This window comes from Eretmochelys imbricata, chromosome 1 (genome assembly GCF_965152235.1).
Source record: "Eretmochelys imbricata isolate rEreImb1 chromosome 1, rEreImb1.hap1, whole genome shotgun sequence".
In the NCBI taxonomy this organism is placed as follows: Eukaryota; Metazoa; Chordata; order Testudines; family Cheloniidae; genus Eretmochelys; species Eretmochelys imbricata.
In genome coordinates, this window is record NC_135572.1 from 64,872,269 (window position 1) to 64,899,237 (window position 26,969).

Consider the following 26,969-nt stretch of genomic DNA (forward strand, 5'->3'; position numbering starts at 1 on the left):
GAGTTAGAGATTTGGGCCTCCAGTTCTCTGAAGGCTGTTTCCTTCATCAAAAGAACCATTCTCATCCATCTAGCTGTGACACCATGATAAAGTAGCAATAGCCATGCTCCTACTAGTTGCTGGGACCAGCTTTGATCTGGAGTAGTAATGTAGTGTTCAGTGTGAGAGCACTGTCTGAAGCAGTGGTCAACTTTTTACTAATTCTTCGTGTGGGTTGACCAGTCTAACAGAGCATGCAACTTAGTGCAGCTTTTCCCGCACTTCGGCACAGCTTACTTTTCCTAAGTTGCCCAGGGGCTTCATAGATGTGTTGCCTGTGGATATGAAGGAGTAGCTCATAAGTCTACTTTCTCCTCCACTGTGACTTTATCTGCAGACTTACTCCCTTCATGGTGTGCACTGGGAAGGAAAGATCAGTGGGGGCAGTATAAGCTGATATTAATTTAACAACAAACAGCAGAGGAACATAACTCTTTTTGTCGGTCTGGTACTTATCCTTTATAGGGCCCTACCAAATTCACGGTCCATTTTGGTCATTTTCCTGGTCATAGGATTTTAAAAATCGTAAATTTTATGATTTCAGCTATTTAAATCTGAAATTTCACTGTGTTGTAATTCTAGCGGTCCTGACCCAAAAAGGAGTTGTGGGGTGGTCACAAGGTAGGTGAGACTGCTACTCTTACTTCTGCACTGTTGCTGGTGGTGGCGCTGTCTTCAGAGCTGGGCAGCTGCAGAGTGGCAGCTGCTGGCTGGGAACCTAGCTCTGAAAGCAGAGCCGCCGCCAGCAGCAACGCAGAAGTAAGGATGGCATGCTATGGTATTGCCACCCTTACTTCTGCACTTCTGCTGACAGGTGCTGCCTTCTGAGCTGGGTGCCTGGCCAATAGCTGCTGCTCTCCAGCCGCCCAGCTCTGAAGTCAGCGCAGAAATAAGGGTGGCAATACGGCAACTTCCCTAAAATAATTCTGTGGACACCCCCCCACCCCCCGCAACTCCCTTTTGGGTCAGGACCCCCAATTTGAGAAATGCTGGTCTCCTCCTTGAAATCTGTATAGTATAGGTAAAAGCTCACACAAAAGACCAGATTTCATGGAGGGGAGACCACCTTTAACGGTTCATGATGCGTTTTTCATAGGCATGAATTTGGTAGGGCCCTATTTATATCATATAAAGATGGCCTCAAGATTTTTCAGTGGTTTCTCTCTTTTGCTGAAGAAATAACAAGAATATCAAGTCTGGGCTGTCTTGATTTTGCTGGAGGAACACTTTGGACTGTGGTTGGAGTTTTTTTCCATTCTCGAAGGGGAGAGGATGTCATGTCATATGCCACACCAAGCTTTTCTTCCAAGTATTGAGCTTGTTCTTGTCCCTGTTTTACTCAATCTGCTTAAACACCTTTCTCCCCTCTCAGCTGTTCATGTTTTAGTCATCTTGTGATGTCATTTTACCGATTCTCCAGAGGATTTTCTAGCAAAATTAGAATTCAAAACATGGTATTTTTAATGTTAGTAAAGCAGAGTTCTTTAAAAGAATCTTTGAGGCACCCTCGTGCATTATAAAGAAGCAAAAAGCAGTGATTTTTTTGCTTTGCTATTCACTTCTTGAAAGAGGGACCAACCTTAAATATCTCTAAATTAGAATTTCTGGCAAAAAAAAATTTGTAAGGTTTGTATGGAAAAAATTCTCATAGTATGGTATTGCACAGTTAAGGTTGCCCAAATAATTTTAACTCTTCGTTGGTTAAACGTCATCACTCTCTTCTGTGAAACTAGAGTCCTTATCAGAATTATCTTACAAACTTGAGCATGAATGTCTAGGGTATGGATAACAAGGTACCAACTATTGTAAAAGATCTTAAACCAAACCTTTATGTGCTGATTTGCCAAAGCCGTCATGTCATAACAGAAGTTTGTTACATCTTCACTTGTTAGGAACTACTGATCAGAAGATGCAATCATTCTGTTAATCAGAACATACTTTTTGTTGCAGTTGTCCTTTCGCATGACTTTTGAAATTGAACACTTGAAATTAAATCCGTAGATACAAATAGTGTTATGATACAAATACAGAATCTTTCTGAATAATTGAAGAAAGTTGAAAGAAGCAAATCTACCTTGTAAATTAAACATGTTGCTCTTTTCTGAAAAATGCAACTTGTTTTTGTCCCTACAGAAGGATCACAGACTGAAATGGTAAGGCTTTTTCTTAACATACTTGCGGCTTACTCTTAATTGTGGCACTAAACAAGAGCATGTTTTGAGACTTTTCTTAGTTGCTTCATATTAACAGGCTCTAAAACTAACTAACTTAAGCCTTCCTACTATATAGCATTTTTTGTGGGGGGTTAACTTTAGCCTAAAGTCCTGCTCTTCGTTGATGTCAGGCTTATGGAGGCTCTTACAAAGGATTAAACGAGCACACAGTTCTAGCAGTTATATCAATGTGCATACGTTTTATAATAAAGCAAGTCTAATTTTTTCCTTTGGACAATGGATGATTAATCTTGCAAGATTAATCAATTCCACATAAGCATTCTAATTGCTTTTAATTGTAATTTATTAAGTGCCTTAAAAGTGCATGAACTGTTACTTAAGCAGATTTTTATTCTGCTGATGCTCTAGTTCATTTTTCAGTTGCCTCTTCCTACTGTGCACCATGGTAAAACCTTTGAACTTTTGTCTCTAGAAACAGTATCAATAGTATCTGGCATTGGAAACTTATGTTGGTCCTTGAGACTGTTGCTCTCAAACTACTCCCAACTTATGCATATTGAAAACAGGTACTATGTGGAAAGTCTGACAAGAGTACTGTTAACCACAAGGACAGTGGCCTTGTGGTTAAAAGGAAAAGATTGGAAGTAAAGAACTCTGGGTTACATTCCCAGCTCTACTGTAGATTTCCTTTGTGATTTTAGGTTACCCATTTAACCATTGTCTCTTTCGTTAGCTGCAAAATGGATGTAATACTTACTGCCTGAGAAGATGGCTGAACTGAGAAGTTGAATTACTATTTATAAAGCACTTTGACTTCAGCACATTCCAGTTGTTTATTTTCTGCTGGTTCCTACATAAATGGTTATGGGACTAATCAGGAGATTTGTTTTCAAAATGTTCGTTTAACTTAGTTAATGCACTGTGCATCAAGAGGAGAAAAAGGCAATTTAGTTGTTAATGTACAATGTGTGTATATAATGTTATGAATGTTTCTTTGAAAAGTACATCATGATACAGTGAACTATACTAATTTAACTTTTTAATTTCTTTCAAATGTCATATGCCACAATCAGACTACACAACAGCAAACTCAACCATCAAAAATCAAGTAAGTCTTTTTTAGCTTTATTACACTTTACATAATTTAACAATCATTTTATATAGCATATGTATTTGTATTAAGCCGTTATTCCAAATTGTAAATTTAGTCTGTTCTGTAATGCACATGTTAAAACTAAATTCTGTACACTGGATCAGATATGTTTGCTGATTGTGTTTATGGTTTGGATTTGGGTAAATACCAAATCTTCTCTGAAGCGGTAAGGAGCCCTAATGTATCATAAACTTCAAACTGTTTAACCTGGTATTATTACATTATTTATTAATGTATTAATATATTAATTTATTTAGCTATGCTTAGTGTGCCTGTCCTCCGAGTATAAGCTTCAGAATCTTCGGAAGCAATGACTTTATTTAGCATGTCAACACTAAACTCCCCAACCCGTCCTCTCAGAAAATGTATTGGTAGATCAGCTTTTCAGTATGTCCTAAAAAGTCCATGTACACAGGCTGTTGTCAAGCCAAGAACTCTCCACTGAAGATGATCAGCTCACAGAACATATCTAGGGATTTGGGATTAGGTATCCCAACTGATGTTCAACTGGGGCAAAACATAGTGCCTCTCAGTTGTACCTACCTTAGGTATTGCTTAGGCATCAGAACAGAGAGATTCTCATATATGCTTCATACAATATAAATTGATGAAAAAGTGAACTTCGTAGTAATAGTTGACAGATACTTGTTCCCTGATATTAAGTATAGGGTGAAAATAGTACCACTGTGGTAATTGATGACTGACTGCTATATGTTGCTTGTAATAAAATGGTTTTGGGTCATTCTCTTTGCATTTTAAGGTTTAAGCCAGACCACATGTTATGGGTGTTATAGGCCGGGGGAGGCTGTGCCTCCCCAAACAGCTTGGCGTTGCCCTGGCCCCAGGCTGCCTCCTGCAGTTTCCAGAACTCTCCCATGGCCCAGGCTGGCTCTGTTTGGGGCTGAGGAGAGGCGGTCTGTTGCCAACTCGGGGCAGCACCGCCCGGGACTGGGGGTGCTGGGACCACGCTGCCTGGCACTCTGGGGCTAGGGGCTGCAGTGAGGGTGCTCTGGGCTCCTGCAGGGGATGGGGGTGGAGAGGACAGGGTGGAAGGGGAGGGACCGGGGGCTCTTTCTCCCCCCCCACCCACTCCCGCCAATGGCTAGTTCACCAGCTGCCCATGTTCATGACTTATTGTCTCAAAAGTGACTTCAGTTCTGAAGAGGCTAAATAGGAAGTCTAATGGTGAAAGAACACAGAGCACTAGAAGTCTAAGAACTGCAATTTTAAAGGGATGCTGTCCATTTGTCTAAGCCCCCAAATTTTACCTTAATTTGCCCTCCTCTGGAGTTAGTTCTCTGCAGACAGTTGCAGTCGGTCCTCTGTCCCTTTTGTTTTACGTTCCACCATCAAGCGACCCAGCCTGCTCTCTTGCTGCATAAGACTGTTCTTCCTCTAAATAAATCGATTTTTTTGAAGACTTAAGTGTCTAAATTAGTTATTTAGATTTTTGCTTCTTGGTAGAGCAGTTGTACATTTTTTCTGTTCCACCAGCAGTTCTTGTTTGCTCAAGTGCATTGAACTAACTATTGGGGAAGAAGGGAAAATCTACTCATAACTTCATTCTGCTTGCTAAACCTCAGACTTTTGTGCTGTGTAAATTCAAAACAATTAACACAAAACCCTGTAATGTTACTGTGGTCTACAGTACTTGTATTTTCTCACACTGTGAGAATTTTTCACTTACATGTTTTTGAACCACGTGCAAGAAAACTTAGTTTTGATGTCCTTCTCTTTTTAAAGGTATGACTGGTACCAAACAGAATCTCAAATAATTGTAACTCTCATGATCAAGAACGCACAGAAGGATGACATCAGTGTACAATTTTCTGAGAAAGAGGTGATTACATTATGAGTTCACTGAAAAATAACTTCTTAGTTGATATGCATCTCTATCTTTCAGGACATCTATTTGCTGATACAGACATTCTGTATCGCATCATTCAGTCCATTCAATTGCCATGAAAAAAGGCAGAATAAAGTGTTAACATTCTTGTAGGAAGTTGTAGAGAACATGGTGTAAAGTGCATATTGGTGTTTTACTTCCCATGCTTTTGGTATCCTCAGATCTATTCTGACAATCATGACATGAGGTAACCAGTTTAAATGAAGCATTGCAATCTAGCATCAGTATATTTGTGTTCAGTATATTACTGGCACCATATTAATCTAGGTTTCTCTTATTCTGACACCAGACATGGGTTTGTGTTGCTTAACTGTTAATTCTTGGTGAACAAAACCATACATGTTCAGGTAGTATCTACTTTAATGACAGGTTTCAGAGTAGCAGCCATGTTAGTCTGTATTCACAAAAAGAAAAGGAGGACTTGTGGCATTTTAGAGACTAATCAATTTATTTGAGCATAAGCTTTCGTGAGCTACAGCTCACTTCAGTCCAGATTACATGCACACATCTCACTTCATAAGTAAATGTTTGAAGTATGTGGGAAGAGGGAAGTTGCATAATCTTTGTGTTCCATTGTTAATGTTTTGCTATCTTCTTATTGTCATGCAACACTTTCCTAAAGAATGCAGATCAAACTGATGAGATAACAGCCTTTTTGAGTAGCTAGTTGGAGGCTAGGAACAACAATCTCCTATTTATTTTCTAGTGCACTTTGAAATCATTGTTGAATAATGCAGTAAGAAATAGTGCAGTTTGAAATTCCTGTCTTGTGCTTGACATTTCATTAAAACATTCCAAGTGAAGAGTCATTCATTTAATCGCTGAAAGTTGTCAGTGGAGGATTAAAATTAATGCTAAGATCGAAAATTGCAGCTAGTGTACTCTGTGGTCATCACAAAGAGATGTTTATCTGTTAACAGCTGAATGCATTGGTGAGACTTCCATCCGGAGAAGACTACAACTTGAAGCTTGTTCTTCTGCATTCCATAGTACCAGAGCAAAGTACATTTAAAGTGCTTTCAACAAAGGTAAGCTTTTAAAGTGTAAATTATTTCTTTGAATATTTCTGGTGTTGAAAACATTTCTGCTCTTTTGTCTTGTGTTCCTACTGACAGTCATAATGACTAGTTTTTTTCATACAGAATTGTTTTTTTTCAAGGTGCCCTTCAGCCAACAGAAGACTTTCTAAACAGACATGTAAATATCAGAGGCTAGCAAAATCTAAGATAGCTTTTACTTAAGTGCAAATGACTTCATTTATAAAGTGTGGATGTTTTTACCTACCACTAGCACTGTGGTGCTCATCTCTTTATACGTTTATAAACTTCTTACAAAACCTTTCCTAAACTTTTAGGAGTTAAAGGTTGCTTGTCATTCGAGGCAACTTTATGTAGCTACAGCAAACAAGACTTGACTTAAAACCTAAGTGTTGCAGTAATTTAGGCATTCTTAATGTAGGCTTTCTTCAGATGACTGCTTGCAAAAAATTGCCATGTAGTTAACTCTTGAATGCTTTTCATGAATCCATGCTATACTTGAAACAGTGTTTAAGCACTTGAAGGCAGCATGATTTCAGCATCTTTGATAAATCTCAGTATAAGAGACAAGGAGGTAGTCTATGCAGTAGCATAGTTTGTGTATAACTGAGGCTCTTCATTTCCTGGGAATTTATCAGTGTTTATCAATTTTTGTAATACACTCATAAATTCCCAGGAAATGAAGGGCCTTCTCAGCTCGGTAGACAAGCTAGAGTTGGAGGGGTGGCTCTGTCTGGCAGGGAGAGCGGATGGGTGTCCCTGACTCCAGCACTCTGGATGGAAGAAGGTGCCCGGTACTCATGGTGCGGAGAGGGGGGAAGAGGAGGTACTGTGGATGGGAGGAGGAGGAAGGTGTGTCCAGTATTCTCAATGGACAGAGGACATGGGGTACCTAGTACTCTTGGGGGAGGCAGCAGATGGGGGGAGGAGGTGCCTGACACTTGTGGCAGACGGGAAAGCAAATGGGGCTCTGTTCCCTTGGGCCATGCTGAAGGGCAGGGGAAGCAGTTGGGGGGCCAGTACTCACTGGGTTCAGCCTTGTGCTCTGCTCCCTGCAGTCCTGTTGCTATCAGGACCAGGTTCCCTACCTGTCTTGCTTCCCCAACTGGCCAGCAGCAACAGCCGCCGGTCAGCAGTTCCCCTCTTTGTTCCCTCTCTGTACAGGTACGCTGAACCATCCGGCAGAGACTCTTGAGAGTGTCGGGGGGGCAGGTCTGTGGAGATCCAGGATATGAAAAATTGGGGTTTAAATAGATAAAAACCCAAATACTTGCTTTTGAAAAATGCTTTCAGGAATTTTTTGAAGGTTTTCAGTGATCAGTATAGGTCGTCAGTATGACTGTTAGTATCTTAGCCCCTTTTCATTAATACAAGCAGAGTTTTACTCATAGGGCTAAGCCTGAACCTTTACCTTAATACACGCAGAGATTTATCTATGGATGTGTCTATGCTGCAGTTGGATGCCTGTACCAGCTGGCTCGGGCTAAGGGGCTGTTTAATTGTGGTGTAACTGTTCAGGCTCAGGTTGGAGTCCAGGCTCTTGGACCCTTCCACCTCACAGGATCCCGAACACAGGCTGCAGCCTGTGCTTCAGTGTCTACTCTGTAATTAAACAGCCCGAGCCCGGCCAGCCAGGGGTTTTTAATTGCCATGTAGACATGCCCTGTAGGTCCAAAGCCTGAAGGGCCTTATGTAGGAAAGAGGGGTGTGTTGGCCTTTTACTTCTACTTACACTGGTTCCACAGTGTTCGGAGCAATTCTGTGGGTGACCAAGCTGTTGTGAAAGGGTGCATGGAGGAACTAAGCAGTACTCTGCATTAGAGCTGTTTTGGCATGGGAGATGAGAGACGGGGAACACCAGGATAAACTTGCAGCTCTAGAGCTGTGATAACACCTGTGTCGAGGGTGGGGGGGGGCAGGTAGGCCCAAGGAGAGGAGTGAGAGGGAGACCCCCTTGTCCTTTCTGACCTTACTGTTAGTATTATACTCATTGTATCATGTCTGAAGTTATATGGTAAGATCTTTGAGGCAGGAACTGTGTCACTGTATCTGTTCTGCAAAGCACCTCACATGCTCTTGAGCACTATAAAAATAACAGTAACTTTTTAAAAGATAAAGTGGGCATCTACAGCCCCATGTGGAGGCATTTCATCTGAGTTGTCTGGTTTGGAGTTGAGCAATCCATAATCTCTTTGGTTGACTTTAAAGCCATTCTAGGTTTTGGTTTAGGTATCTTGCAATTCCTTTTCTTCTCCACTTGAATACGCTGAGACTGTACAACCTTGATTCTTATCCGCATTATGGCAGAAATTCTTATTCTGCTCAGCTATATTCTGGTAGTTAGTTGCTCGAATCTTTCATTGTGGAGATAATAGTTGAAGTGTGCCCTCTTGAAGTGTGACGAAACTCTAAGTTAAGTTGAAGTTTGTGATAACTGAAATCAGTGCTATAAGTTTTGACCAGCTGGTGGAGCCTAACTGGAATGAATTGAGCGGTCTTAAACACAGTAAGGTAGCTTAGTCTCAAATGTAGTTGCTTTAATAAAAAAAAAAAAACAAACCCTCTTACAAAATCTTTCAAAAACTAAGGCAGAGTATTTTATTTTGTCTCCTAAAATATTAGATGTTTTTAGGAAGACGGGTGTGTTTTGAGTTTTTTGTTGAAACACCTGAAACTCTGATGTCTCAGTTAACGTTTCAGCACTGCTTTAACGCTGACTCCTGCTGATAACCACTCACACTAACTATATGAAGCACAAACTGCTGCTCCCACTGTTATTTTACATGCTGACTCAGCAAGTCAACCACCACTTAGACTGAAGTGTTCATACTTGCTACAGACCACAGCCTACAACATCTTGCATCTTACCCTTCTGGTGATGTCCAGAAATCACAACCACCTCCAGTATGGGCTGGAGAGCCCAATTTACCTTATCCCATCCTTTATGGGCTGAGAGCATCAATTTCCCTGATTAGATATGTAAAAGCGGCAAAGAGTCCTGTGGCACCTTATAGACTAACAGACATATTGGAGCATAAGGTTTCATGGGTGAATACCCACTTCGTCAACATGTACTCAATGGCAAGCTTGAATTTTGTAGTTTTTGTAGTGCTCTTTGCAGCAAACTGGAGATTCTGTGGCAATTTCATATATGCTAAGAAATGAGGCTTTGTATTCATTCTCATTTAATTCAATAAATCATTGGAGCATATTCTGTTAAAATGAATATAATATGAAATGTTTCTATGCCCCTAAATTTTTAACTTTGAGGCTGATTCAGAATCTTCTAGGAATATGCATAACTCTGTCAAAAGTTATACAGGGGGATGAATGGAGAAGCTAGAGGTTCTGGCAGTTAAAGGAGATTTGGGGCATTTTGAGATTAGGGATGGTGTCAGGTGAGAGTCTGAAATTTTGGGATAAGTAAATAAACTGGATGTCAATATGATCAACAGTGAAATAGTCAACATTGGTATTGTTGGAATTCATATATTTAAGAGGGCAGAATTAATTTTTGTTTGTCACTGGTGAAGGTTTTCAGATAATCCGTGGGTATAGGTGCAGAGTGAAGACCGTTTCTGAAACTACATTGAATTTTTCTGAGTTGGTACCACTGAATTTTAAAAGGTAATGCATTCTTAGTCTTAAATGGTTCTGTCATTAGATTTTTTTTAATGTTGACTATTAGAGCAACCTTTCAAAAACATTGGCCTGATATAACCTGAATATTTTTAAATTCCATTAAAAAAATGTAATCGGAAGTTTTCTTCCCTGCTTTATTTTTAAAAATCTTACAGCAGTCCTAAGAACATACCCAGTACTACCACCTCTCTCACCACTTTTGTTTATATTTTTAGTTGCTGCCATTTAAGTTTTATCAGTAAACAGCTATAGCTGAGCTGAAAACAATGTTTTGGAAGGCCTAAAGTGTGTGCACCATGAATAAAACTAATTGTACACAAAATGCTGACAAATGCAAAGTAAACAAACTTACTGAAATTTTTACTAATCTGATAGCTATTCTAAGTGTTACTTGAAACAATGGCAGATACAAAATTTTAGATGGAATTGTGAACTCCTTTCAAGTTGGTAGGCTCTTTTTAACTCCATCTAAATAAAGCTTTTTTCAGTCTTGGAATTACATCTCTCACAGTGCAAAATGTATTCATGCTTATCCTCAAATTGGAAAGACTAAGCGAACTTTATATTTAATTATAAAACCTCTGTTTGTGAGTTACAAGCTATGCAGCTTGAATTGAGAACTGATTCTCAGGATGGAGTTAAGAAAGATGGGGAGAGGTGCATGTTGCAAGCTTGCATTATGAACAAAACCAAGTTCGTGATTTCAGTGAAAGTTATAAGCTTTGATAGCACAATATATGGAATTTACAATGGTTGTGAGGCACACATTTCGGGCCTTATTAAAGTGAAACTGTACTCCGATAACACTTGAAGTTTACAGTGATTGCAAGTTCCACTTTCATGGTTCTCTGGTTTTAGCTTGTTAGTCAAGTTTAAAACCACCCCCAAAACTTAAATCCTATAGAGCTAAAGAAAATCTGAGGCTAAGATTTTGTAATATACTGATTAATGCTTGATAGCTTACTCCTGGCTTTTCCTAGTTTTTTCTAAAATGATGTCTTGCCTCCCAGTGGATTTTATTTTTAGCTAGAAATGCACTTTTTGTTTTTTAATTCTTTTAATAAACATATTCAAGATCTTTCCTAGATGGATTTCCTGATTTAGGTGAGTTTGTTTGAAGGTAGTGTTTTAACCATTGTGGGCAATTAAGAAGCATCAGGTTGGCTTTTTTAATATTCAAAACCAGAGCCGACTTCTTCCAATAGGGTGATATTGTACACTTAGCCTAAGTGTTAGACGCACACTAATATAAATATTTGATTTTGTGGAAAGGTCAGAATGTGGTTTGTATGACGCTACCTTCTTGTGTGGTGCCAACATCTGACTGGCACTTACAATTGTTCTAATATTGCATGATAAGAGAGGAAATACAACTTCTGTAATTTATTTTTGCTGCTTTAAAAAGGTGAAAACAAATGTAGTCTATGTATCTCATGACAACTGTGTAGAACGTGGGTCACATGCTAACTATGCAGGTACCACTGCAGCAAGTAAAACATGAGCTGTGTAACTTTCTTCAGTAGTAGTTAAATTACTGATCTTAGTGTCTGAGCGTCTAGAACACCTCTGTCTTTTATCCAAGAGGTTCATATTTGTAATGCTCTATCTTGAGAAACTTCCTAATTCATGCTGCTTGAGAACTGTCTTAAAAGAACAAAGCAGAGCTATCTTACGTAGATTTAACTTTTAACACCCTAAAGCTGGGATTTCTGGTATGTGTCCTTTTGGTAATGGAGCCGACAGTATAATATGTCTAATTTATACAAATATCTCGGACATTGTGCAAGAATAGAGAACATGTACTGGGAGTGTATTACTTGTATATAGCTCATTTTTGAGTAGGGAAAAAAAATCTTGAAGTTTGGTATGAAGTTTTTTTAGTTCTGTGAATATTGTCTAGACGCAACAAAAGTGTGATGAAAACATAAAAAAATCTCTTAAACAGTTTCAACACTAATATGGGTCCCAACCGATCGCCTTTGGGCAGGCTTCAAAGTACATATCTGATAACAACTCTGAATATAGGAATACTTTTTCCAGCTACCATTTTCCTTGATGGCTACAGCAGTTCAGACTCTTTAAACTCAGTCAGACTCTCCCACAATCTATGTCCTGCAGAAAATCCAGGCCACCAAAATTTGGGAGACTAAGTCCCAGATTTAATAAAACAGCAGCACACTCACAATTGGAGCAAAACTCTGGCTGGGTGCCACGCATTTCTGAAAACTCCCACTGTTCTCATAATCTGGCTATAAGTAGTTACAGCATTTTCTCAACCAAATAATAACTTCAAGTCATTGCCAGTACTGCTTCCTTATTAGTGAGCTATAGGTTTTTCTGAAGGTAGCAATGCTGACCTTCTGTCCTTTCCACATCTCTGAGGAAAGAAAACTCATCTATATCCTACTGTCCTTTACTAATCTAATTTTCTGGCCGTTTGACATTCTCTCTTGGTGTGGAGCTGACCTCTTGGAAGGTTGGGTAACCATATACAAATAGTTTTCAGGGTATGTAACACTTACTTGTGCCCACAGTGTTTGGTACCCATCTCTTCTTGTGGCATCTACCTCCTAGAACTTAAACTGTTACCTACTTCTTACTCCTCCAAGGGCAGAATTTCTCTCCTGTTGTCCTTCAAACTATCCTAATATTTCTACTTGATCCAGGTTGTTTTAAAATATTACTTGTAACTTTATAGCAATACAGGAAAACCTAAATCTCTAGGTGACTATTAGAGAGAGCTGTGTTTGGTATTAAATTTGTTTCAGACATATTTATCTGTCTTACATGAAAGAAAATTCTCTAAACCATTTGCTGCAAAATTGTCTTCTCTTAAACAGCTTCCTTGTCCCATGTGTGCTTGTAACCAGAATTCTTGTCTTATGTAGCCTGATCTGGCTTGGGCAAGTGTACTCAGTCAGCTAGATCTGCAAAGGGTACCTGGGATCTGAAAGTGAAACTACCTTCTGGCTTGTTCACAGCCAGCAATAAAGGTTCTGCAATCAAAATTAAACAATTTTGGTACTGGATTCAGAAAAGAATATAGTTTTTTTTCTAGAATTGTGTTGGCTCTGCTGTGATAACAATGATGAAATATCAAAACAATTTTTTGGAAGAACTCGTCTGACTGAATATACACAGAACAGATCTGCTGAGAAGGTACCATTTCTGCATAATCATTCTTGGGAGCAGAACCACAATTTGGTCTCTAGCTTTTGCCATTACAATATCCTCCAATACCTGTATATCAATAGGTTTTCCTTTTGCAAAGAGCATTTGTGTAAACTATGTAATCTGAAGCTATCCACTTGCCTCCTCCTCCATTTAGCATATCTGTGATGAGAAACTACTGTTTCCCTAATAGCCCTCAGCTTGTTTATTTGAACACGTTATTGTGGGCCACCATACAGATACAGTAGAACCTTAGAGTTACAAACACCTTAGGAATTGGGGTTGTTCATAACTCTGAACAAAACATTATGGTTGTTCTTTCAAAAGTTTACAACTGAACATTGACTTATACAGCTTTGAAACTTTACTATGCGGAAGAAAAATGCTGCTTTCCCTTTATTTTTTAGTAGTTTGTTTAACAGTACTGTACTGCTTGCTGTTTTTATTTTTGTCTCTGCTGCTGCCTGATTGTGTGCTTCTGGTTCCAAACGAGGTGAGTGATTAACTGGTCAGTTCGTTGCTCTGGGGTCCGTAACTCTGAGGTTCTACTGTGTGTGTATATATACTTAATGGCATCAGTACATAGACATCAGACCAGCTCATATTTCTAATACAAAATTTTTGAATCAGGTATCTGAGAAATGCATAGGTAGGTGCTGTGTATGTTACAGATTACCACTGTAACTGTTAATTGTAGTAATGTAGGTCATGCATCTTTGGTGGCTAAAGCCACAAACTTAGTTACTCACTCCTTACTTTTGTGGGAGAATTGTGAAGGAGAGTTAACTGCATTAATAGCATCAGTTGTTTTAAAGACTTATTTCCAGCAGGGGGAGCCAAAATGCAGTGCTTATGTCTAGATCACTTGTATTACTTGGACAGTTCCACTTTATATGGTTCTCTCAAATTTCATGGGCAAAAAGTAATCTTATTCACCATTCTTTCTCCAGGAAAGAGTAAAGAAATACTTAATATTCTTTGTGCTGAGTATATTAATTGGATGTTAGTCAAGATTCTTGATTCTTCTTTGTCAAACAAATGTGGTGGGAAGAGACTAAGAATTTACCAACTTGCATATAAGAAACTGTTAAAAGAAATTTTATTTAAATTATGGAATGCATGAAAGGAAAAAGGTTAAAAAAATTTCTGTTTTTGTGCAATTGTCATCAGGCCCCATCCTGCCTGCATCATTATCAGGGCTTGCATCCTGAATTTTCTGCCACCTGAGCTATAGAAATAACTATATTAGCTGGTGGCAGGAGAAGGTTTTAATCTGAGTTGTATAAAAATCAAATGAAAAAAAGGGATTTTTGATTTAAAATTAGATTTTTTTATTTGAAATATAATTTCTGTTAATGTTTTATATTCTGATTTAATTTTAATATGCTTAGACCTAAACTTATCTCTTAAAACATTTACGTAAAAAATAAATACTGTTTTGTCTGTTTAATTAAATTCCAGTTACCTTTCAAATGCAGTATGACACAAAACCATGGACAAAAAGTTAATTATCTAGGAAAAAAAAAGAATGTATCATTCACCATTTTCTATCATACTAAAAACGTACAATTAATAGGAATTTGAAAATATTAAGTTGTATCATTGCTTAAATAAATGTATATAGTTATAACGTATCCTCCTAGGTAGCAGAAATATGTACCAAATCTAGGGTAACGACTCTATTTAGTTGTAAATCAACATGTTTTAATGGTTGTCTCAACCAATGACTGTACCTTTCTTTAGAAAATAACTGATGCACAAATGGAAAAGTGGTTTAAAATCAGTGAATTAAATTGAGGCTTTCCACTTGATGATTTAAATTGTTGATTTAAATTCCCTTGATTGAGGTGGATCAACCCGCCCTGCTGAGTCCTCCTTGAACCAGCCACTGGAGGATTATATACAATGCACTGAAACAGTGGATTACCTATGCATGACTATCCCAGTTTTACACATACAATAGAAAAGGACAAGGACACCGAGGCAGTGTGGCTAAGTGTATGGGATTTGGGTATGCCAAATCAGAGCTAGATTGTATTCGGAACTTCTGTGTGATACAAGGCATTTCTTAATAGCTGTGAAGGGTAGAGAATGAATGAGTCAGCAGAAGTGATTTTAGAATTCATTTTTCTCCTGGTTCTTACTACTTCCATTTTCAGGGATTCTCTTCTGCCTCCAGAAGAGGGGTGCTCTTGCCCCAGGTGGTGCTCACTGATGGGGAGGATGGGTCACTGAGGCCATGTGCTGCAGGTCCCCACGTTTTGGACAGGGGGCCAGCTTAGTGCATGCTTTCTTCCTTCCATCCTGCTGTTATGTCGGTTTTGGCAGCAGCCAGGCTGAGTTTATTCTCCTGGTGGTTCTCAGTGCAGTGTATACTGCAGCTGGTAGGCCCTAGCCTTAGAACATTAGGGAGTTTTGGAATGCTGTCAAAATCAATGAGCAATTGATTCAAACTGTAGCGTAAACTGATGAAAGTCATCAGTTCTCTAACTCTAACAAATCTAAATGAAATTCCATGGCACCAGCAAAAGGCACTTGGTTGATGACAGGGCCTTTCCCTAGCCAAAAATCAAAGCCATGCTTGCAAACAGTTGATACTTACTGTATAAATAGAATACACTGATGTGGAATATTTTAATTTAGGTTATTACGTTATTTGTTTAACAGACACCTTATCCGGGTGACTTACAGTATGTACAAAGTATTACAGTTAAGTGCAAGTACAAAAAATGTTTACAAGTGAGATCAGGAGGTTGTGTTTGTGGTCATGGTTGATGTTTTATTGTTCTTAAAACATAAAAATAAAACTCAATATTTTTATATCATTAAATCAGTTAATACCGCTGTTTTGATACAATATGGTGGTAGGCTACAAATGCCTAACAGAGCACGTGTTTAAAATGTACAGTATGTATACTAATATATTACTGTAGGAATAATAAACATACATGGTATTGTTACAACTATAGATTGTTAGCATGTACTGTAGCTGTTTTACTGATCAGAAAAAGCAGGCTGCCTTTGGTCAGATGACTATCCCCGTAACAGCAACAGCCACTCAGACACAACATAGCAAAACGGCACCTGTCATAAATATAAAGGGAAGTGTAAACATCTTTAAAATCCCTCCTGGCCAGAGGAAAAACCCTTTCATCTGTAAAGGGTTAAGAAGCTAGGATAACCTCGCTGGCACCTGACCAAAATGACCAATAAGGAGACAAGATACTTTCAAAAGCTGTGGGGAGGGAGAAACAAAGCCTCTCTCTCTCTCTGTCTGTGTGATGGTTTTGCCAGGAACAGAACAGGAATGGAGTCTTAGAAATTAGTAAGTAATCTAGCTAGATATGCATTAGATTCTGTTTTCTTTAAATGGCTGAGAAAATAAGCTGTGCTGAATGGAATGTAGATACCTGTTTTTGTGTCTTTTTGTATCTTAAGGTTTTGCTTAGAGGGATTCTCTATGTTTTGAAACTAATTACCCTGTAAGGTATTTACCATCCTGATTTTACAGAGGTGATTCTTTTACTTTTTCTTCTATTAAAATTCTTCTTTTAAGAATCTGTTTTTTCATTGTTCTTAAGATCCAGGGGTTTGGGTCTGTGTTCACCTCTGCAAATTGGTGAAGATTTTTCTCAAACCTTCCCCAGGAAAGGGGGTATAGGGTTTGGGAGGATTTTGGGGGGAAAGACGTTTCCAAACGGGCTCTTTCCCAGTTACATATCTGTTAGACGTTTGGTGGTGGCAGCGATCAAGTACAAGGGCAAAAGGTAAAATAGTTTGTACCTTGGGGAAGTTTTAACCTAAGCTGGTAAAAGTTAGTTTAGGAGGTTTTCATGCAGGTCCCCACATCTGTACCCTAGAGTTCAGAGTGGGGAAGGAACCTTGACAGCACCAATATGTTGCTACTAACAGTTGTCTACTGTAGTAGCATGTAGGGCATTGTGCTCTGGATGGCCTGCGGAGAGATGAGAAGGAGCACAGGACAACCTGGGTACACAAATGTGGTCAGGTGATCCTGTTTACTCAGAAAAATAGGTTTTAGCCTGATTACAAGGGGATAACTATGGGCTGACTTAAACTGCCAATAATGGTAAGGGAGCTGAGAATTGAGATTGTGGAGGCTCAGGTGAAAGGTTTCTGAAAGTGTCAAATGTATGTATTAATTCCTAAATGAGTCCCAAAAGAGAGGAAAGTAGAACCCAACTGCAGAGTTGGTTTTGGCTTCCTTCTAATGAAATAGAAATTTTAGATTAGGGCTGTCAATTAATCGCAGTTAACTCATGCAATTAACTCAAATATTAATCACAGTTAATTGCACTGTTAAGCATTAGAATACCAATTGAAATGTATTAAATATTTGTGGATGTTTTTTCTACATTTTGAACTATTTTGATTTCAATTACAACACAATACAACGTGTACAGTGCTCACTGTATATTATTTTTTATTACAAATATTTGCACTGTAAAAATGAGTAACAAAAGATGTTAGTTTTCAGTTCACCTCAGACAAGTACTGTAGTGCAGTCTCTTTATCATGAAAGTGCAACTTACAAATGTAGATTTTTGTTTGTTTTGTTACATAACTGAACTCTAAAACAAAACAATGTAAAACTGTAGAGCCTACAAGTCCACTCAGTCCTACTTCTTGTTCAGCCATGCTAAGAGAAACAAGTTTCTTTACATTTACGGGAGATACTGCTTCCCCCTTCTTATTTTCAATGTCACCTGAAAGTGAGTACAGGCATTCGCATGGTGCTTTTGTAGCTGGCGTTGCAAGGTATTTACGTGCCAGATATGCTAAACAGGGGGTTCATATGCCCCTTCATGCTTTGGCCACCATTCCAGAGGACGTACTTCCATAATGATGATTGTCAAGGTTCCTTCCCCACTCTGAACTCTGGGGTACAGAGGTCTTAGAAGAGCAACACTCAGATGTAGAAACTACAGAACCCAAACCACCAAAAAAGAAAATCAACCTTCTGCTGATGGCATCTGACTCAGATGATGAAAATGAACATGTATTGGTCCGCTCTGCTTTGGATCATTATCGAGCAGCACCTGTCATCAGCATGGATGCATATCCTCTGGAATGGTGGTTGAAGCATGAAGGGACATATGAATCTTTAGTGCATCTGGCACGTAAATATCTTGCAACGCCGGTTACAAAAGTGCCATGCAAATGCTTATGCTCACTTTCAGGTGACATTGTGAACAAGAAGCGTGCAATATTATCTCTTGCAAATGTAACCAAAATTGTTTGTCTGAGAGATTGGCTGACATAGGACTGGGTGGACTAGTAGGCTCTAAAGTTTTACATTCTTTTATTTTTGAATGCAATTATTTTTTTGTACATGATTCCACATTTGTAAGTTCAATTTTCATGATAGAGATTGTACTAGAGTACTTCTATTAGGTGAATTGAAAATATTATTTCTTTTGTTTTTTATAGTGCAAATAGTTGTAATGAAAAATAAATATAAAGTGAGCACTGTACAGTTTGTATTCTGTATTGTAATTGAAATCAATATATTTGAAAATGTTAGAAAACGTCCAAAAATATTTAAATAAATGATATTCTATTGTTTAACAACACAATTAATCGTGATTAATTTTTTTAATCGCTTGACAGCCCTAAATTAGACTATAAACTTTCTGATAATATGTGATTTCTTTTGGTACTGGAAGATGCTGCATGTTTGCTATTGAGCATCTTCATTTTCAGTGAGGTGCACTGAGTTGATTGGTCAGAACTTGTTAGGAAGGCGCTCGCTCCAGTTTAGGAGCTCAGGCTAATCAGAAGCCTGCTCCAGCTGTAATGAGCTTTCCAGTTTAGGGGTTTAGCATCACTCAGAAATATACGTTAGTCAGGAATGTGTCATAGCCTAGAAGCTCACTCTGGTTGGAAGTTTGGTGTATCATGGAAGTTTGCTTCAGCCTGGGAGTTCAGCTTAGCTCAGAAATGTGTTCTAGCTATAGATGCTGTCAAGGTTCCTCCCCCACTCTGAACGCTAGGGTGCAGATGTGGGGACCTGCATGAAAACCTCCTAAGCTTATCTTTACCAGCTTAGATCAAAACTTCCCCAAGGTACAAAATATTCCACCCTTTGCCCTTGGATTGGCCGCTATCACCACCAAACAAATACTGGTTACTGGGGAAGAGCTGTTTGGAAACGTCTTTCCCCCCAAATACTTCCCAAAACCTTGCACCCCACTTCCTGGACAAGGTTTGGTAAAAAGCCTCACCAATTTGCCTAGGTGACTACAGACCCAGACCCTTGGATCTTAAAAACAATGAACAATCCTGCCAACACTTGCACCCCCCTTTCCTGGGAAATGTTGGATAAAAAGCCTCACCAATTTGCATAGGTGACCACAGACCCAAACCCTTGGATCTGAGAACAATGAAAAAGCATTCAGTTTTCTTACAAGAAGACTTTTAATAGAAATAGGAGTAAATAGAAGTAAAGAAATCCCCTCTGTAAAATCAGGATAGTAGATACCTTACAGGGTAATTAGATTCAAAACATAGAGATTCCCTCTAGGCAAAACCTTAAGTTACAAAAAAGATACACAGACAGAAATAGTTATTCTATTCAGCACAATTCTTTTCTCAGCCATTTAAAGAAATCCTAATCTAACACGTACCTAGCTAGATTACTTACTAAAAGTTCTAAGACTCCATTCCTGGTCTATCCCCGGCAAAGGCAGCATTAAGACAGACCCACAGACCCTTTGTTTCTCTCCCTCCTCCCAGCTTTTGAAAGTATCTTGTCTCCTCATTGGTCATTTTGTTCAGGTGCCAGCGAGGTTACCTTTAGCTTCTTAACCCTTTACAGGTGAGAGGAGTTTTCCTCTGGCCAGGAGGGATTTTGAAGGGGTTTACCCTTCCCTTTATATTTATGACAGATGCTTATTCCAGTCCAGAGGGCCTATCCCTCTTTGAGAAATTTATTGTAGATTAGTTCAGCCCAGACTACGACCTAGAGCTTCTAGATTTCAGTTAGGAGTTCCAGGTGAAACCTTTTTGCCTTAAAAAAGGGCCTTTAATGGGAAGCGGGGGGGCGGTTTACTTCTAAGGAAGTTGTTAATTGAATTTTTAGCTGAACAAAGTGAGGCGCTAGACTCAACATGATGGTATCTGTCTGTAACATAACTTTTGGATGGCCATCTAATCAATTTCCAAATTTAGGGACTGTTACAGATATCAATAGGCAAAACCCTATTCATTTTTGTGAAAAATGCAAAACTGGAATGGAAAAAATGGTACCCTTGGAGCCCCTGACATCTGGTTAGAAGACCATCAGCTTCAATCAGACCTCTTATTGTCTATAGAATAAAGGTGGCATCCACTAATGAATTCCAGCATAACACCCCACCATCTTGGCATTGCCCATTGTCCTAATAGAGTTTAAAATATTGACATCCTGAATGAAATGTCTCTCAGACATAGAGGGGAGGGGCAAAACAGGAGGAAGGGCCTGGGGGTGGGGGAACAGAGAGCCCCTGGAATGGAGGTGAGTGGGTTTGTAGGGAATCCCTGAAATAGAGGGAGGTAGGAGTGTGGCAGACAGAGTTTGGGGGAAGTCCCTGCTGTAGGGTAACCTTGACCTACAGAAGTGTGTATACATCTAGTATAGGTTAAACATTTCTTGAAATTCCACTTTCTCTATTTTTGTTAAACTCCCGATTTATTCTCTTTCCCTCCCTTCACTGCACGTGAATCTGACCTATAGATCAAATGCTGTGACTATGGACAGTAATATGTAATTAGCTGCTGCACTTATTAACCAAGGAGTAACCCTGGTAGGTTGGGGGCCTAAATGATATTGAGAGCTACTCATATTGCTAATGGACTACAAACTGGATTTAGTTATACTGTAATCAGCACTTAAAGTTAACCTGTCAAGAAACTACTCTTGTGCTCTTAAGTTATGAATATGTGTCGAAACAAAAATAAATTGATCTTTAATATATTGCAGTCCTACTGAAACAAAATGTGAGGTACAAGTACTTTCTCTCAAGTGTCTAACTTTTAAGCAAAATAGAAAACCAGTTAATTAGAATAAATATTAATATTTAGATAATGTTTAATATTGATAAAGTAAGATCCATAACATCCTCTGTTACAAACACAAAATTAGAACTTCACAGCAGAAGTTGGTATGAGTGCACAAACATAAATTTTATCAGCTATAAATGTGAAATCAGAAAATAACTGGGAAGTAGGTTTGTTTCCAGTAGGATCCTATATGGATCTGTTCTTGGCCCTTTGCTCTTTAACATTTTTATCAGTGACCTGTAAGAAAACATAAAATCATCATGGATAATATTTGTGACACACAAATAACAAAGGACAGGTCATGGGTTCGGTGTAATCTGGTTCATTTGGCAAACTGGACGTAAGCAAACTATGATTTTAATATGGCTAAATGTAAAGGTATATATCTAGGAACAGAGAATGTAAGCCATACACAGAGGATGGGGGACTCTGTTTTGGGAAGCTGTAACACTGAAAAAGATTTGGGGGTCGTTGTAGCTAGTGAGATGAACATGAGCTCCCAATGTGATGCTGATGCAATCATGGGATGCATAAACGGGAGTTTCGAGTAGGAGTAGAAAGGTTTATTTTACCTCTGTATTTGACACTGGTGTGACCGCTTCTGGAATGCTGTGTGCAGTTCTGATGCCCACAATTCAAAAATGATGTTGACAAATTGGAGACGGTTCAGAGAAGAGTCATGAGAATGATTGAAGAATTAGAATGCCTTATAGTGATGGGCTGAAGGAGGTGAATTTGTTTAGCTTAACAGAGATGGGTAAGGGGTGACTTGATTACAGTCCACAACTGTACAATTACAGTTTCTACATTGGGAACAAATATCTAATGACGGGCTCCTCTGTCTAGCAGAGAAAAGTATAACATGATCCAGTGGATGGAAGTTGAAGCTAGACAAATTCAGATTGGAAATTTGGTGTAAATTTTGTACAGTGAGGGTAATGAGTCATTGGAACAATTTACCAAGGGTTGTGGTGGAGTCTCCATCACTGACCATATATATGCAGTAACTCCTCACTTAACGTTTTAATTATGTTCCTGAAAAATGCTACTTTAAGCGAAACAATGTTAAGCGAATCCATTTTCCCCATAAGAATTAATGTAAATGGGGGGGAGGTTAGGTTCCAGGGAAAGCCACGCATACAGTATAAGTTTTAAACAAACAGTTTAATATTGTACACAGCAATGATGATTGTGAAGCTTGGTTGAGATGGTGAAGTCAGTGTCTGGGATATTTCCCAGGGAATGCCTTATTGCTAAATGATGAACTAGCACTCAGCTGAGCCTTCGAGGGTTAACAGGTTGTTAATGTAGCCTCACGCCCTACAAGGCAGCACGAATGGAGGGAGGGGAGACAGAGAGAGGCGCGCATTGCCCCTCTAAGGACACTGATCCCACTCTTAAGTACATTGTTTTTTAAGTAGATCAGCAAATTGAGACAGCAGCTGTTGTTAGCAAGCTCCCTCTGTCCTGAGCACTGGGGTGTGTGTGTGTGTCTGTCCATGTCCCCTGCGCTGTGGAGATGGGGTAACGGGGAGGGGGGGACACCCTGACATTAGCACCCCTCTTCCACCCCACCCCCCCCCGCCCAGCAAACAGGAGGCTCCCAGGAACAGCTCCAAAACAGAGAGCAGGAGCAGCACAGGGCAGTGATGGGAGGGACAGCTGAACTGCCTGGCAATTGATAGCCTGCTGGGTGGCTGCCGCACAGGGAACTTAGGGGAGCTGATAGTGGGGCTGCTGGTCCGCCCTAGTTCCAAGCCCCCACCAGCTGGCTCCAACGGGCTGCTCTCCCTGCAAGCAGTGGACAAAGCAGGCAGCTGCCAAACAACATTATAAGGGACCTTTGTACAATTTTAAACGAGCATGTTCCCTAATTGATCAGCAACGTAACAATGTTAACTGGGACGACTTTAAGTGAGGAGTTACTGTATCAAGACTGGATGTTTATCTAAAAGATAGGACGTAGGGATTATTTGGGGGGGAGGGTCTGTGGCTGTGTTATGCAGGAGGTCAGACTAGATGATCACAGTGATCCCTTTTGGCCTTGGAATCTATGAAAATAAATTGTAAAATGTGTTCACCTTTGTCCAGGCAGTGAAAATCCAGACTGACATGGTGTTTGTCAGAAACCAAGACTCTAGTCTGTAATCTGTCAGTCAGCAGCATTCATTTCAAAAATGCTTGTTTTAAACACATTTAAATCCTATTTATATAAATAGTGATGTGTTGTTCACAAGAGTGTTTATCAGATCAACTCTCAAGCTCTCAAGAAATTCTTTCCCAAGTTCATAGGTTTCTATTTTTAGAAAGTGTGGTTGTATGGTGATAGTGTGCACGTTTCCCTCCTTTCTGTTCCTGCCTGCTGCTTTAGCTAATGAGTTACTCCAATGGAAGGAGACTTGAGTCGAGGTCTAACCATGGTATCACTACTCTCGCTCAAATGTTTTCCTCTTTCTTTCTTTTAGTCAGCTGCTGTTATTGAAATGATTTAAAGATTAAGAGGGCTGCATCTTATGTGTTAGTTATTGTTTTGTAAACCACCTTTCAGGGATAATTGTCATATAAGACGACTCTGGCTCAGGGCCATTTGCAGTAGAGGGAAGTGTAATAAGAATTAGCTACAACATTACAAACAAATACCGGTATCAGTGGAGCAGAAAAAACAGTAAAGCTTGATTTGCATTTTCCTGAAGCATGGGGAGAGTACTGTGATGGGCAGGCAAGACCTTCAGAAGGAATCCATGAGGTCGAGGTATGCTGGAAAGGGAAAGCATTTCGGTTTCAAAAATAATTAGAAGAAAGCGTATGTACCTAATTTAAAAGGTGTTCTACTCTTGAGTGTAAACATAACAATTGTTAGAAGTAAAGTTTTAGCTCAAATTAATTGCCTAGTGTACAAATATCTAATTAGGTAATTCTGCACAATGGAACTAAATAGGCAAAAGTACAATACTTAGATTGTACAAATAGTAGTGGTGATTGGCCGTACATTAGTCACTTACTCTGTTACTGGCTGAATCAGATCTCAAAAATAAGAACTAAAGTTAAACTCTAAAGGCCTACATAAAAATTTAAGAATATGGATCTAAATCTGCCAGACAGCCAAAGCAAACTAACAGGCCGCAGGCTAACGTGAGTTAATGGAATGGTGTTATACAATATCAATTGTATAGTGGCATAGTCATGCGTAACACTTGACAAGTAAAGGAAGACACAGTACCTGTACCTGAGGAGCTCAAGGTGATCTTATTTTCTACACTAGAAAATTAGACTGACCCAGTTATGTCACTCAGAGGTGTGAAAAATCCACACCCCTGAGCAACATAGTTAAGCTAACCTAAATCCGCATATAGATAGTGCTAGGAATTCTTCTGTCGACCTAGCTACCACCTCTTGGGGAGGTGGATTTACTACATTGATAGGAAGGCTTTTCCTGCTGTGCCCCTGCAGCCTTTTAAATGTAGACTTCCGTCTCGGTAAATTAAAGCATAAACCAACATTGACAAACTGTGGCAGGGAATGTGAAATATAAAGAAAGATGAAGACAGTGAAGGGTTCAGTTAAATAGGTTTCTTGTCTCTCCCACCCTCCGGTCCCCAGTCGTATCAGAAGAGGCTGCAACCATGAAGGTGAAATGCTTAGGGCACGGACAGAGGTTTAGCAGTAAGGATGGAGAGTCATTATTTACAGTGTGAGAGGAAGGGCCGCTGTCTTTTCACAGTCTGTGCAGAAGGGTGTAATAGAAAAGGGAAGGATGTAGAATGATGTTGTAATCAAGTTCTACACAGCTGAAGAAGCAGGGAGTTAAATGACTGGTTTAGTCTGTTCTAATATCACTAGAGGGGGAACTTTTTACTCACTTTACCCAATCCAGCATTATGAAAGCTTAGAAGGTAAGGAGCACTTCAAATTTATTAATTGACATTTGAGCCATTCTTTGAGGTGGTGTGACTTGCCACACCTGGCAGCATAGAAGCCTTTTTATCTCTCTATGACTTACATGGAGCTCTACAGACCTTACAATTATCTTAAAACTAATCACAAAACTATAGATTAATGAGTTTTAATGTCTGAAAACCGAAAAGTGTGGTGATTGTCTGTTTTTAGCGACACTCCTCTTATCTGCTTTCCAAATCTTACTTAGAACTATTGTAGACTTTTACTGAAGGCTAGTCATATTGGCATAGATCATGGATGTTCCCTGACTGCCCCCCGTTCCTCCATTCTTCCATAACTTTTTAAATTTGACATTTCCCCCATGAATTTCACTATTGGTTCTTCATGATCAGGTTAGACTCAAGTACAGACTTCTCTTCCTGAATGACAGGTTAAGCAGCTGGAAGGGTGACTGTTAGGGGGCTTATTCCTTCACCCACTTACTTCCCTGGTCCTTCTCGCATGAACAGAGAGCAACAATACCCAAAGTCCAAAGGTGCAAACAATTCAATGTTTATTGGGGTGAACTTCCAGCAAGGATGATTCCAGTTTCCTTCCTTAGTGACCCCCTTCCCAGCTCTGACACCACAGAGCCTTACATCTGTGTCCCTGTTCCCATTCCTGCCCTTAGCCAAACATGATTCCAATTTCCCCACCCCCATTCCCTGTTCCCATTTCCCCTCCCCACACCCACCCACTCACTTCCTGATTGACCGCAGACTATATAGTAAAACTTGAGTTCTGCTTAGCTATACCTTAACCAATCATTTTCCTGAAATTTAACTAACCAATCCTAACATACTGTAACATGATTATGTAACCAATTATATCCCACCACCTTAATTAGTTTACACCCAGCAAAATTAATTATACAGCAGACAGAAACAATCACAGAATCAGACAGATTATACAGACAAACAATAGCAAAGTGAAAAGGAGTACTCGTGGCACCTTAGAGACTAACCAATTTATTTGAGCATAAGCTTTCGTGAGCTACAGCTCACTTCATCGGATGCATACTGTGGGAAGTATGCATCCGATGAAGTGAGCTGTAGCTCACGAAAGCTTATGCTCAGATAAATTGGTTAGTCTCTAAGGTGCCACGAGTACTCCTTTTCTTTTTGCGAATACAGACTAACACGGCTGTTACTCTGAAATAGCAAAGTGGGAACTATAATGACAAAACAATACAGAACTGAGATTTCACATCCCAGCTATTGATAAGTGAGTTCTTGCCAGACAGGATGCTATCAAACTAAGTTTCCTTTTCCATCTTCTAGGCACTTCCCTTTCTCTGGAGGTGATAGGCACTATCAGGACAGGATTGTATTCCGAAGAGCCCAGTAGCACCTTATTTCAATGTGACTAGTTTGGAATGTGTGGGTGTGACCGGTCCTTCCCAGCTTATGGCTGCCTCTGCTGCTTAGCCAAAGGCCTTAGCCTAAGAACAGGGCCTCAGACTGTCACAGTAAGAGAAGGACCTTACACCGGCAGACAGTGATTTTGATTCTTTAATATCTCTGTAACTAGCCAAGTGATAAGAATACACCTAAATTCTTAAAATACAGGCCTTTGCAGACAGGCCTGAATATCTATATCCTAACAGTTTCTGACTATTCTTAGTTCTGTAACTGAGGCACCCTTAGCTATTAAAGAGGATCAGTTGATGCGCTGTAAAACACTTAGTGATTTCGTTCTGATTTGTAACCTTGTCAGACTCTTTGGAAATCCTAAATTAGAAGAATGGAAGAAGTAAAATACATATAGGTGCTGGGGAGAAAAGACTTTCTAAGAGCAGAAGGTAAAGATTGCAATAAAACTCCATGTTTTATAGAGTATACCTGTGGTCT

The 26,969-nt window shown here is 39.4% G+C and overlaps 1 protein-coding gene across 2 annotated transcripts in view; it reads left to right on the forward strand.

Moving 5' to 3' along the window:
• SUGT1 (SGT1 assembly cochaperone of MIS12 kinetochore complex) overlaps positions 1 to 26,969 on the forward strand; it is a 49,376-nt gene that overhangs the window by 16,551 nt on the left and 5,856 nt on the right. For both annotated transcript variants that reach the window (XM_077812171.1, XM_077812179.1), the window contains 4 exons: positions 2,173 to 2,192; positions 3,287 to 3,321; positions 5,110 to 5,206; positions 6,193 to 6,300. In XM_077812171.1, the coding sequence (XP_077668297.1) occupies positions 2,173 to 2,192; positions 3,287 to 3,321; positions 5,110 to 5,206; positions 6,193 to 6,300 (260 nt within the window). The remainder of the gene's footprint in view (positions 1 to 2,172; positions 2,193 to 3,286; positions 3,322 to 5,109; positions 5,207 to 6,192; positions 6,301 to 26,969) is intronic.